The 13,064-nt window shown below is 51.7% G+C and overlaps 1 protein-coding gene across 6 annotated transcripts in view; it reads right to left on the bottom strand.

The window, feature by feature from the left end:
• Positions 1-104: 104 nt before the first annotated feature.
• The window catches only part of CAPN2 (calpain 2), a 61,258-nt gene continuing 48,298 nt past the window's right edge, over positions 105-13,064 (bottom strand). For all 6 annotated transcript variants that reach the window (XM_089917851.1, XM_089917899.1, XM_089917941.1 and 3 more), the window contains 10 exons: positions 12,837-13,048; positions 11,507-11,543; positions 10,522-10,587; positions 9,159-9,216; positions 6,863-6,927; positions 5,547-5,615; positions 4,909-4,987; positions 3,387-3,503; positions 2,830-2,888; positions 105-1,065 (listed from right to left, as the gene is read on the bottom strand). In XM_089917851.1, the coding sequence (XP_089773977.1) occupies positions 1,042-1,065; positions 2,830-2,888; positions 3,387-3,503; positions 4,909-4,987; positions 5,547-5,615; positions 6,863-6,927; positions 9,159-9,216; positions 10,522-10,587; positions 11,507-11,543; positions 12,837-13,048 (786 nt within the window). In that variant the 3' untranslated portion in view covers positions 105-1,041. The remainder of the gene's footprint in view (positions 1,066-2,829; positions 2,889-3,386; positions 3,504-4,908; positions 4,988-5,546; positions 5,616-6,862; positions 6,928-9,158; positions 9,217-10,521; positions 10,588-11,506; positions 11,544-12,836; positions 13,049-13,064) is intronic.

Raw genomic sequence — 13,064 nt, 5'->3', positions numbered from 1 at the left:
ACCGGCATTTAGGGAGGGAGGGAGCGCGCCTGGCTAGAGTGGGATGGGATGTGACTGGGTGTGCTCACCGCTGGGCCCTCAGGAAGAGCGGCACCCACGTGGGATTGCCTGGGCGACTCTTTATTGAACAGTACATTTGGAAGAAGATAAGGCAACAGGGCAGTATTTGTACAGTGTCGTTAGCATTTACCCAAGGTGAAGCCAGGAAACACGTTCATGTGGTTTCCACGGGCGTCCCCCCTAATCCATGCACGAACGCTAGCGGTGAAGTCTGGGGAGGTTCGAGGCACGCGGCGAACAGCTGTGCTGTCTTCCGTCACCGTGGGCTTGCAGACGGGACCCCCGGTTTGGGTCATCACTTCAGCCGAGCAACAGGAGCGTCCCTTCAGCATCGTAACGCTCAGTTTATAAGACCAGACATGCGCGAGGACTTGAGACAGACACACCGTTAACCAGTTTTATATAAAATCTGTCTCTTATTTAACCCAAATGAGAGAGATGTGCTTCTCACCTGGCCTCTTCAGATGCCTTCGTGATACATCATATTTTTCCATTTTACTCAAGGGGAATGGTAATCCCTGGACAGCTGTTTGGTACATGTCACAACTATATTTTTAAACTCAAAGTTGCTTTAAATATTGCCGGCAAGGACCTTCTGTCCTTTAAGGTTGACTGAATGTTAAATTAAGCTCAGCTGTTAAATACCTCCCTGCATTTTTTTCCTGATTTAATATTGTTATAAACAGGAAAGTGTGTAAAAGTAAAGTGTATACTATGTACAGATTGAAGGTTTTCTCTAAGTTTTTCAAGGGTTAAGTGACTCACTTGCATTTAGTACGATTATATGCAAATCTTTTACTTGGATATCTGAAAGTTCTGCTTTCTCAAGGAAATAGCATCATCATTTCCAGCTCTAACCATCAGAAAGTTTAAGTAAATGTTCCCATAATTTCAAGATCCAGATAAAAAGTTTCTCTGTGGAGGCTTAGTCCGTGGCTGATTTTCTTTCGTGAGAAGTCTTCAGGCAGATCAGTTATAACCTCAAAGTACTGAAAAACACAGCCACTGTGGGGAAGGAAAAGAACCAAATCAGTTCAGTGAGCATTCTTAGAATTAAAAGGCTATCTGAGTACCTATAGATTATTCTGAAAGATTGACTGTTGTACGAGAAAAGCTGATCAAGGGTTATGATATCAGAGTATGAACTCACATTTTTTCTACCTGATTTCTAGAGTCTAGCTTTTTACAGGGTTGTAAAAAGCCGTTATCTGAATTAGGTGGTCATGAATCGTATTACAGGGTTGACTGAAACACATGAAACGTGAAACGTGGAAAACACGAATTAGCATTTCTGTATCCCTGCCTCAGTGTCACATCACAGGTTAGTTTGGATAGCCCTTAAACTAGTGGTTTTCAACCTCGGTTCTCTACTGGAGTAATGTGTGAACTTTAAATCAGACTCGAATGAAATTAGTCTGGGAGGGGCCTGGACATCAGGACTTTTGCGAAGCTCCCCAGGACTGCAACCTGCAGGCAAGGCTAACAGTCGCTGCAAACTGAAGGAGAGGTCGTCTTCTGTCGCAGCCTCAGGGAAAAGAGAGTTGAGTGTGGGGAACTCCAGCGACGTGAAAGGCGAGGCTTAGGAAAGGAGGGAAAGCCAGTGGGTGAGATGTTTCTCAGAGGAAATGGGAGGATGGTCTGAGTAGGCTGGCCGCATAAAATAGTGGGAGCCGGGGAGGAATGAGATTTCCAGCCAGAAGGATAAAGGGGGCTGCAGTTTCCCAAACTTCACACGTGGCATGTTTAGGTCCCAATTGTATTGCCTCTACCTTAGACTGCAGTCTCAGGGGAGGGTTATTTCCTGAGCTACACAGAGTTTTAAGCAAGTTAGTGTTCTTTGGAACCAGCTAAAATGTATTTTGCAGTTGGCTCGCGTTACTTTAAAATGCATTAATACCAGAGTGAAAGAGCTATTTAGTTGCTGGCTTCCTCCAGAGTTCGAAATTCAGTGGAAGGAGGCGCCAGTCCCTCACCCTCGTCCTTCTTACCACTCTGCTCCTCTCTGGTCCCTGGGACTTGGTCATTCCTACCCAGCACTGGCCACCCAACCCCAGTCTCTGTAGCCTGTGTTGCTCCAAGCTCAGTTCCCCCTTGGACAGAGGAAATGCAAGCTGGAGCCGGGCAAGGATGAAAAGTAAGCCCAGCTGGCTTCCTTCTTTGAAGTGAGAGAACTTTCTGTCTTCGGATGACAAGAGAACATTTTCGCGCTTCGCTTTCTGTGGAATTGGCATACCAACTGAATTTCGAGTGATCGTTTTCAGAGGTGCCCGTTGCTGGGGTTCCAGACACATGAGCACAATCATTATATATGCTAAGCTTATCTACTATTGTTATTTTATTTTAAAGGTGGAGGAAGTAGAGAAAAGTAATTTATGCAGAAAGTATTTTAAGTAGACCTAAGAATGACAGATCTTCCCAAGACCCACTGAAATTTCACCCAAAGGGTTTCTTTGTATGATAAGCATGCCCCCATGCATGCTAATAGCAGGTCATTTTTCTAAGAGGGATGCTGCAGCCACCCTCTTCTTCTTTTAACCTTGTGCTATTCTCAAGGCAAAGCTTCTGGGAGGAGGGACCAGGTGTGTTTTCTTGGACTCGAGAACCAACGGGTAGTTGGGAAATGACTGCCAATAGAGGTGCACTGTGGGATCTTACAACAATTTACAGCCTGACCCTGACAGACCAAAAGCCACAGATCTCTGTCGCCCAAGTAGCAGCCCTTCTCCCCTCCGTCCCCTAGGAGTAGGGGCTGGGAAGCTGCTTACTTACAGAGATAAGGTCAAGCTGGATCATACCAGTATCCTCGGGGTCCAGCTGCTTAAATATCCCTGTGGAGGCAGAAACAGGATGTCATATAAGTGAGCTGCAACAGAGGTCACATTATCCTTTTCCCCAGCCTGGCAGCTTATTTCACTGAACGGCATAAGTTAACGATTTCTTCCCTCTGTCCCCAAGTTAAAGAAGGATTTTCATTTTCTTTTTGGTTTTTTTTTTTTTTGTTTTTTGTTTTGTGCGGTATGCGGGCCTCTCACTGCTGTGGCCTCTCCCATCGCGGAGCACAGGCTCCGGACGCGCAGGCTCAGCGTCCATGGCTCACGGACCCAGCTGCTCCGTGGCATGTGGGATCTTCCCGGACCAGGGCACGAACCCGTGTCCCCTGCATCGGCAGGCGGACTCTTAACCACTGCGCCACCAGGGAAGCCCAGGATTTTCATTTTCAACTGGACAGACACGTCTCTGGCTCAGGTGGTTTCACCCGTGGGGAAAGGCAGGCTGCTTTCGTACCGAGAGAACTGAAATGGGCCTTTACCCAAACGGGCACTTACTGAATAGTGTTTCCAGTCGAATCAAACACCTAACAAAATTGTCAAAATCGATGACGAGCTGGTCATCTGCGAACCGAGCAACGATGACTTGGTGGAGCTGACAGGGCATCTTGAAACCTGCAGTTAAATGAACATGCAGACCGATTGCCAAGTGTTCGGTTGCACCCTGGGGCTGTGTTCATGGGCTCTGGACCCGGAAGGTGAGAGTTATGATTGCTTTGGTCCCCTGGCTGCGCTGCTGTGAGACTGTTTTTAGTTTGCAAAGCCAGTGCCTTCTGCCATTGCTTCTGTTTCCACACTGTTCACCTCCACCCTGCCTCTTTTTTTTTTTTTTTTTTTTTTTTTGCATTTTAGTATTTATATATTATTTATTTAGGCTGCGCCGGGTCTTAGTTGCGGCATGCGTGTGAGATATGGTTCCCCGACCAGGGATCGAACCCAGACCCCCTGCACTGGGAGCACGGAGTCTTACCTACTGGACCATCAGGAAGTCCCGTCTCCTTACTAACATGTAAGGCTTTCCTTGCCTGTTCCTACTTTCATGGGCAGGCTATTTCATGCTATCGATCCTATCTCCTTTTCTGTCTGTCTCACTCTGAATCGCCCTGGAGACTAGATTCTTCCTGGATGTATGTGGCAGAAACACTTCATGCTAAACTCATATTAATTCTCCCTTTTCCCATAGTTGTAGAATTTTTAACAGGCCATGGCTGCCTAGAATCAAGGCTGCATTTCCCAGCTTCCCTGGCAGCCCTCTGAAGCCTTGTGACTAAGTCCTGGCACTGGGATTTGTGTCCAGAGTGACATGTGCCCTTAAAGGCAAGGAGCCCCTCTTTCCCTCCTTCTGTCAGCCCATTGCTAGAACGTGGTTGTGGTGACAAGCCGTCCCCGTCCTGCAGATACGGGTGACGATCTAAGGGCTGGTGACACAGTATGAGAGAAGGAGCCTGGGTCCCTGACAGCAGGAGACACCATCTGGCCTTGGATGGCTTGAGCTTTAATCGTTATGTGAGAGGAAGGTGTATCTTGTTTAAACCACTTATTTGGGGTCTCTGCTGCAGCATTACATCCCAACGAATGGACAACCTCATACTGTCATATTTGTCCCCTAAGCACACAAGTCTCCCACTCTGCTGGTCTTCCACAGCTGGTGTCCCTCTTACTGACATCACGTGCTGCTAAGGACTCACCCAAGGGTGGAGCTGGACATCCCACTTTTGCCTGACCAGCCCTGCACCTGAACGGACGAGGGCAGGGTGTGTGGGTCTGCTGAAAACTGGCTTTGCCTGCGACCCGCTGGGGCCCTTGGAGGGAAACTGAGATTCCAGACGGCTTCGAGGGCAGAGCGTCCTGGACTCCATTTCATTTTACCAATCAGTCTTTAAAAGGCGAATGAAAAGGATGTGTTTGTACTGAACCAGCACCTACTCTATTTCATAGCTTACCACACTTTGTATCGTATAGAATAAGTTTTCACATATTCTACAGATAAAAGAAAGAAAATACAGTTAGGAAGTGGTACCTGCTTCTTCTAATGCTTTCCGCATCTCATAGGAGTTCATGGTTCCGGACCTGTCCACGTCGATTTCCCGGTAAATTTTCTGGAACATACAAAATAGTTAGAAAACCATGACCCAAAAGGTGGCAAGTTACCTCTCTGTGCTGTGTGCTAAGTGGGGCTGAAGTTCTTCCGGCTCCGTGCCTCTAGTTTGGCCTTGGAAGCATCACCCATGTTTCTGCCTTAAAGAGTATTTTGCCTCTCTCCATGAGCTAGTTTATAAATATGCCCATCAAATCACCTAGCCAACTACATGAGCCCCTGTTATTATCTTCTGTAATTTTTGTACTTTAGCTGTCAAAAACCCAAACTACAAGGGGCTACATGGCCTTTTCAGGACACTTGATGGTGGCTTTTAGATGACCCCGTTTCCGGTCAGTAAGGCAGGGAGTAAACCACGTAACTTGCAAAGTCTTTGTTTTTCCTGTTTGCATTTGCCCAGCCCTGTCTTCACCCATTCTGAACTCCGTTATGAGTACAATCCCCTCTGCTTGGAGATGCTCCTCCACCGTCCTAAAGAGCTGCTGCATGCAAAATACGTGCATGGCGCGTTGCCCACACAGATCCACCGCCCCTGCCGCCCAGCCCTCCTGGGCTCTCACTTGGTATTTCTGAATCTTGGTCCAAAGAATGTAGAACTCCTTCAGACCCAGCTTGCCACTCCCATCCGACTGCCTGCAGTTAAGGAAAGGTCCCAGAGTCTGGGTTCACGTGGGCCGTGGCACCTGGTTTGTCCTCTCCCCTGGAGAGTCTGGTAACCACGGCTCAATCACGAGGAGCTCTCGCAGAAGGACCCTTCTCCTGCTCTTCACACTGGCTAGACCTCCATCTGAGGGCTGGTGGAAGGGCCCAATAGAGACCTGCTGGTCCCCCGACTCTGTATGCTGAGGGGTCTGGGGGTGCTATGCAGCTGGCCCCAGTTCCTGCTAAGAAGGAGCTGTTGGAGGATATGCAGAGGCTGCAGATGGCTTCTAATGGCTGCGCCCTTGCCCATTTAGGGAGTATCATTATTTCTAAGAGGCCTTCTGTGAGGGGAGCTACACAGCAGGTGCCATGAGCCCACCAGATGAAACTTCATAGAAGCTTAAGCCATCCAGGCCATCCTTGCCCAGCGCCTCTCAGTAAGCAGCAGGGACAGCAGATGGATGATGAGCCGGCCTCAGGGCCGGGTGGTGGCCTGGGAACGAGCCAGAGCAAGAGGAAGGAGCGTGCTCTTGGAGGGTGGGCCCCTATCTTATGAATCAGGAAGAAAATCATGACTGGGGAAAGCATTCACATCAGAAGTATCATGGTAGGGACTTCTCCGGTGGCACAGTGGTTAAGAATCCATCTGCCGATGCAGGGGACACAGGTTCGAACCCCGGTCCGGGAAGATGCCACATGCCGCGGAGCAACTAAGCCCGTGCGCCACGACTACCGAGCCCGTGCGCCTAGAGCCCGCGAGCCACAGCTACTGAGCCCACGTGCCACAACTGCTGAAGCCCGCGCACCTGTAGCCCAGAAGAACCACTGCAATGAGAAGCCCGTGCACCGCAACAAAGAGTAGCCCCTGCTCGCCGCAACTAGAGAAAGCCCGCGCGCAGCAACGAAGACCCAACACAGCCAAAAAAAAAAAAGTATCATGGTTTAGGGACTATTTCCCTAGAGGTAACACATCCAAGCTGCCCTGGGCAGAGAACAGAGGGCATGCTGCCGGGAACTTCCTGCAGGAACCCCTCAGCCTGCGGCATCTCACATTCCCTCAGCTGAAGTCCCTCAAATTCCCTACTAAGGGAGGTCAGCGCTGACAACAGTCCTACGCCTCAGCCAGCAGGGACAGCTGGCCGCTGTGAAGGGGAGGAGGCCTGTGTTTGTATCTTCCTGGAGTGAAGTTTCAAACTCTCCCAGCCTCTGTCCTGCGGGGCCCATTAAAGGATACATCGAGCATGTCAACCATGATTTTGCAGGTCTCTATGCTGAAGCCGTCTGACTTGATATCTTGGCCTAGGAGACAAAAAATAAGTGTGACAGGAACATCTTCTAGAGCAGTACTGTCCAATACAACCTTCTACGATCGCAGAATATTCTGTATCTGCACCCTCCGATATGGGAGCCACTTAAATTGTTTTAAATAGCCACACGAGGCAGGTGGCCACCACACTGGGACAGTGCAGAGGCTGTGTTACATCTGCCTGACTTCTCTGTATATTGGCCATGGGCATACGGAGTTATAATAAGTGCTTTTTAAATAAATAAGAGAATGGTTAAGAGTCTGGGCCTTGAAGTGTTCATAAGATGCAAAGTCACCTGTGGAGATAGCGGGGGCCCCGCGTGTTTATTCTAGGCAGGGCCCTGAGAGAGGAAGAGGTTTACTTAACTGCCTGTCTGCAGGCATTTAGGGGGCCTCTGTGTCCCCAGCTGGGTTAGCCAGAGGGCCAGAGCCTGTCCGCAGCCTGTGCTCTCCTAGATGAGTCACTCACTGGTTGAGTCCCGTCTAGTTGGTGGTCGACAGGTGGCGTGAGAGCCTTGTCACAGATGTGGTCTGTTCCCACAGCCTTCAGGGGAGCCCACCCTTTTCATCATGTCCTTGTGGAAGGTTAGGACGTACCCTGTCTCAAAGCTGCTGTTCTGGTCTCTGACCCCTTCTCGGGTGTGGGTGTGGGCTGTGCCTGGGGCCCTCGGGCAGGAGTCGTCACTGGGTGTGGAGCGGGGAAGGGTGCCGAGCTCCGGGGCTCGGGTGAGGCTACTGCCGCGCCCCCAACAAGCAGCAGCTGAATCCCAGCGTGGCCCGATCCCTCCCCTCCCCCTCCCCGCATCTGTGCAGAAACAATGGGGCTCAGTGTCCCTGGGTTCATGACAACCACACAGCTTAACAGGCTGTGACCTCACTCGTGCCTGGTGGCCTCGAGGGTAAACACCATCTTCTCATCACCCCCAGATTGGAGGAGGGGCGCCGAGGACCAGGGTCCGCCTTGGGGAAGCCCTACCCTGGCCGCTGGACCCCCTGGCTGCAGCTCTGCGAAGAAGCTCAAATGCAGCCTTTTGTTTGGAGGCCACCGGGCATGGATCGGTCACACGTGGTTCCTGTGAGGGACCACATGCATGTCGTTCACGTTCACTGTGATGGAAGACCCCACTGGCCTGGATCCTTCTTTGGCTTCAAGAGGAGGATTTTTATCTCTTGGGGTTGGGCCAGAGTGAAGTCCACGGGACTTCTGGAGACGATCCCTAGGCTGACGCTCAGCCCTGACGACATACGCTCTGGTTTCGGATCCGGGCTGAGAACTCCTGATACCATACAGACCCCTGCTCGTCTTATCAAAGCAGCACAGTTCTGGTGATAACTCGAGGGGGAGAATAGCAGTGTGTGTGGGTGCTTTCTCCCCACCCCCTGCAGTGGTGATCAACACTGGGGAGGTGGACGATCCATCCTTTGATATTTTTTGCTTAAGAAACAGTTTAACCTGAAAAGGTGCATGAGGCTCTCCAGCTCCTCCTCAAGTCTCCACCCAGTTCTGTCCGTTCTTTATAGATGCCCATCAGCCTGGGCTGAGAGCAGTCACTTCTGGAGCCTTGAAGCCACTTGCCTGGCCCACTGGCTCAACTGAAGTGACATTTCTCCCATCAAGAACTGGCTCGACCAGGCTCCCTTAAACACCCATTTGGGAGATGAGCCTTTTTAATGCCATCCCCTTAGCTGGAGTGGAAGATGGACCACTTATTTTTCCATTCTGGCTCATCAGTGAGCTGTCGTCACTCTGTCAGTGGTTCCCCACTAAATACAGCCGGGAATCCAGGGATGGGGATGCTTTCTGGCTCCCATCACGCTTTTTCTTAGCAATTAATCATCGTAATCCAGAGCCCAGGCTTTGTTCCTACACATCATCTCACCTAAGACATTCAACCACTCTGAAGAGGTTAAGTAATAAGACGCCTATTTTGCAGATAAGGAAACGAGTCAGGGAGATTATCTAACTCGGTTTAGATCACAGAGCTAGTAAGTTGTCGGAAACCGGATGTGATCATTGACCTCTAGACTCCAGAAACCTTCGCCCTTTTTTTATCACATCGGGGAGAACCTCCTTCATCCGGTTCCTCGGTGGTGACGGTGGCATTTAAGCAGGAGTGGGGGTGACAGTTCAGCCACAGCCGCTGAGCCGGGGAAGGGGAAGGGTCACCGTGTCCCCTCACGTTGCAGGAGCAGGATGAGGGATGTGCGAGGGCTGGGTACTTACGCTTTGCCAGAACTCTTCTCAGGATTGTCTGCAACTCAAAGGCAGAGATCTCTGCATCCTGTGGAGATGCAACCAGAGCGTCATTATTGGCTCCCTTGGGGCTGCGTGAAGCACGGAGCAGCGGATGTGTAACGGGTGTCTGCTCTGGCTGAGCCCGCGAGGTGCATTAGAGCTGGGGCGGGGAGGGGTCTGTGGGTGTGCATTTCTAACAAGCCCCCGGGATACGCTGCTGCCGCCCCCCCCCAGGCCGCACAAGGAGCACAGCCACAGCCCAAGTTTCTGATAGTGTTTTAACGCACAGTGTGCCCCAGGCAGAGTTCGTTCGCCATTACTCTGCTGTAGAGAATATAAAGAATAAATTCTCCATTCTACCCATGTTTGTGGTCTTTTGACTCAGTTCTCTATACCCTTCCTCGCACCCAGCATGCCTTCCTCTCCCTTTAAAACCCAGATCTGGCTTCCTGCAAAGCTGGCTGGGACCGGCTGTCTCCAAGAACTGGCCCAGCACTTTTTCTGTAGCCCTTGATGTCAGAGCTCCTCAGAAGTGGTGCGGGTACCTCTGTTCACTTACACATATTGTGTAACTGGGGGACAAGCCCCATTATTTAAGACCAAGACTGACATTGTGCGTACTTGGGGGATGTGTGTGTGTGTATGTGTGTGTGTGTGTGTGTGTGTGTGTTTCAATCAGTGCGGAAGTACGTCTCTACGATGCCCCTTCCCTTAGAAACCAGGAGGGAGGGAGGCAGACAGGCGGGCGGAGGCATGGGGCGGGTGGCGCCTGCTTTAACTCTGATGAGGAGGCCCAGGTAAGCCGATGGTGGACACTCGAGAGAGCTAGTGTGCTCCATATATGGAGGAGAATGACTTCGTTTGGAGTCGTTGGAGGAAGAGGCCTGCTAACTTTGTAGCGGATGGAAGCCTAGATGCCTGAGGGATTTCTTTTTTAAGGACAGGGAAGGCTGACACTCTGTTGCTTGCATCCTTGAGACTGAAAACCCTCCAAGTCCCCAAATATTTTCGTGGCAATCAAAGAGAAGGGGCTGAGTTCCATGTCTCAGCTGCAGTGGCACAGAGCAAACAAAACAGCCACAAGGAGAGGCCCAGAGTCCTCAGGCAGGAGGATCACAGTCAGAGCCGGCCCCCGACAGCAGAAGCCCCTGGCGACTGGACGTGCAGAGGCCCTGGGGAGGCCTTGGGCAAGGAATCTGAGCGGAAATCCCAGTTATGTTTGTAATTCCTCTTTGCTTTTTGTTCATTTTGTTTCCTCTCCCCCCTAGACTGAAGTCTCCTTGAGGGCAAAGATGGTCTCTTCCTTTGCATCAAGCAGGGCGCACAGCACAGAGGTTTGGGGAGCACTTACCTCTCCTGCCAACTGGGCAAACAGCCTCCTGAATCCATCGTCGATGTCGTCCTCGCTGACATCAATCTGGAAGGTGAGGCACAGAAGTGAGACGCAGTGACCAGCGGGCACCTGCTCTCCCTTCCGAGGTGGCCTCCCCCGCCACCTCAGTTACCCTCTCTCAGGCCTGAATTCTAAGGTTACCGGGATTGAGACGAAGGACAGTGTGAGGAATTAAGGAGTTTTTTTCCAGTTAAAACACATAAGAGGGACTATAAGCTATGTGGGAAGGAGTTACACTCTAATTTCTCACATAGGCATCTTCTCCAACATTCCACCAAAATGGCCTTTTATAATCTAAGTAATGGGGACTCAGAAGTGTAAAGACAAGCTGGCGTGGTCTGGAACGACTCTGAACGTGGCGAGAGCACAGCCGTGAGGCCCTTGGAAATTGCTCCGTGTCTCACTGAGTACACGGAGCTTCAGCAGCTGAGGAATAACAATCATCAAGCCGCTGCGGGCACCAGGACAGGGAAGAGCGCTCCTTCCCATTTGTGTGCTATCCTTCCTCAACTCTGGACGCTTAGGTTGGGTCTATAATTCCTGAGTTGCAGTCCTGAAAGCCCTCAGGATTTACCACTGAATCACAGCTCCCAGAACTCCAGGGAACCTGAAAAATCTTGTCATGCAACGTTTCCATTTTGTTGATGAGAAAACTGAGGGCCAGAAAGGGGAGTGACAAGACCGCCCACTGCTCAGAGCAGCCTGGTGTCCCATCCTCCAGGCACCCCGTGCGTGCGGGCTACATCCAGGGGACCGTCCAGCCCCACACAGCGGCCACAGCCGGTGCAGGAGGCGCTCTCGGACTCCCAGGCCAGGGCTGCACCCTAGTTTCAAGCTGTGCTCGTGAAATCCCAGGGGCCTCCTGAACCCTTGGGGTTATTTTCTGCTCCGCTGCTCCTGGGTTGTTCAGGACAGAGCGGGTGAAGCTCAAGCAGTACGGTACCTCTTCAAGGGTGGCCTCGATTTCGTCATCGACAACTCTGGAAACAGAAGGAAACTACGTGTCACTGAAAAGGGAGCGTTGCAGAAATCCCGGCTAAAATGAAACTGCGCCGTTAAACCCAGCATGGGGTGGGCACAGGGGGGTTTTCTGCATCCCAAGTTTCTGTGACAACACATCCCCTACAGCAGAAATTACAGTTAGAAATGATCCAAGGAAAAACAACTTGGAGAGTCAGAACTGTTTTGTTTGCTAGTTTTCAATCTTCATCGAAGAGCACAGGCTTCCCAGGTACTACGGTGCTGGCGCTTTTTGTAGCGGATGGAAGCCGCTTTTAGGTTCAGCTGGAGGAACAGCTTTTAGGTTCCCTCTGAAACGCCCTTTGCCGTCATAAATCTTCACACGGAGAATCATGCAGTGTGCCCTGCTGCCTACTTGCTCTGCCGAGGGTGGGAGAAGGCAGGGAGGCCTGGGTGAGATTTCAGCTGAAGCTCAGGCCCTGGCTAGTTTATCTCACACACAGTCCTGTGTGCAGGGCTGGGTCCTTCTGCTCCACAGAGAGGGAAATTCCTTCTCTGCTGTGCATTGTCTTAGAGCCCGGCGATCCCTGCCACTCCCGCCCACTGCCCCCCCCCCCGCCCCCATCCCACATGGATCTGAGCATGTGGCCCAAGGTCAGAGGGGGACATGGCAGCTGCCACGCCCCCTCTTCCCACACCCTGGTCCTCTGGCGCCCAGCCTCCTATCAGTTCTAGAGGGGCTCCAGGGCCTTCCAGTAAATCTTGTGCTTAAGCTGCCCAAGGCTGATTACATCTCACGCAGTCAAGGGCCCAGCTGAGCAGTCAAGGGCCCAGCTGAGCAGTCAAGGGCCCAGCTGAACAGACATGGTTAAGCCAGCAGCCATTGTGAATTGAGGCCACGCCGACAGCGGTGTCAGCCAAAAATGGTCCCTGAACAGCGGGGCTCCAGTGAGGACGGGGGAGCGCCTGGAGACCTTGTGACTGTAGCGGGGAGAGGCTCTGGAGACATCTGAGGGACCGCTGGGATTGGCACTTAGACCCTCAGCTCTGCCAGGCTGGTGGGCTGGGGACGCAGGGATTCTAACCAGCACTGCCCCAAATGACAGGCATTTGCAATTTGCTCTACAACCATCCCTTTCTCATCAGAAAGATCCCGAGTGTCTATTTTCTTTGCTGACCCGAGGACAGCACTAACGTTCTTCGATACCTCAAGTCCTCACGAAGCGGGCGGGTACTACAGAAAAAGAAGCTGACTCGTGGGTCCAGGTGGGGCAAGAACAAGGCGTGGGGACGAGGAGGGCTGAACGACCTACTGGTAGTCAGCTTTCTTCTCGGAAAAGACCCGGATGCAGAAGTCCCCGTCCTTGTTGGGCTCGAAGGTGGACGGCACCAGGATGTACTCCCCCGGGGGCAGCTTGAAGCGGTTGAGCACCTCCCGCAGGTTGATGAAGGTGTCCGACCGCTCCCTCGCTCGGTGTGTCAGGAAGAAGCTCTTGCTGAGGTGGACATTGGTCTGTCCTGTCAACTGGTGAAGAAACAGG

Source organism: Delphinapterus leucas, chromosome 1, assembly GCF_059928025.1.
Source record: "Delphinapterus leucas isolate spDelLeu-1000000601 "Yukka" chromosome 1, BTC_Dleu_Yukka2, whole genome shotgun sequence".
Classification (NCBI taxonomy): Eukaryota; Metazoa; Chordata; class Mammalia; order Artiodactyla; family Monodontidae; genus Delphinapterus; species Delphinapterus leucas.
Note: the sequence above shows the minus strand (reverse complement) of the source record. Positions and strands in the feature narration are given on the sequence as shown.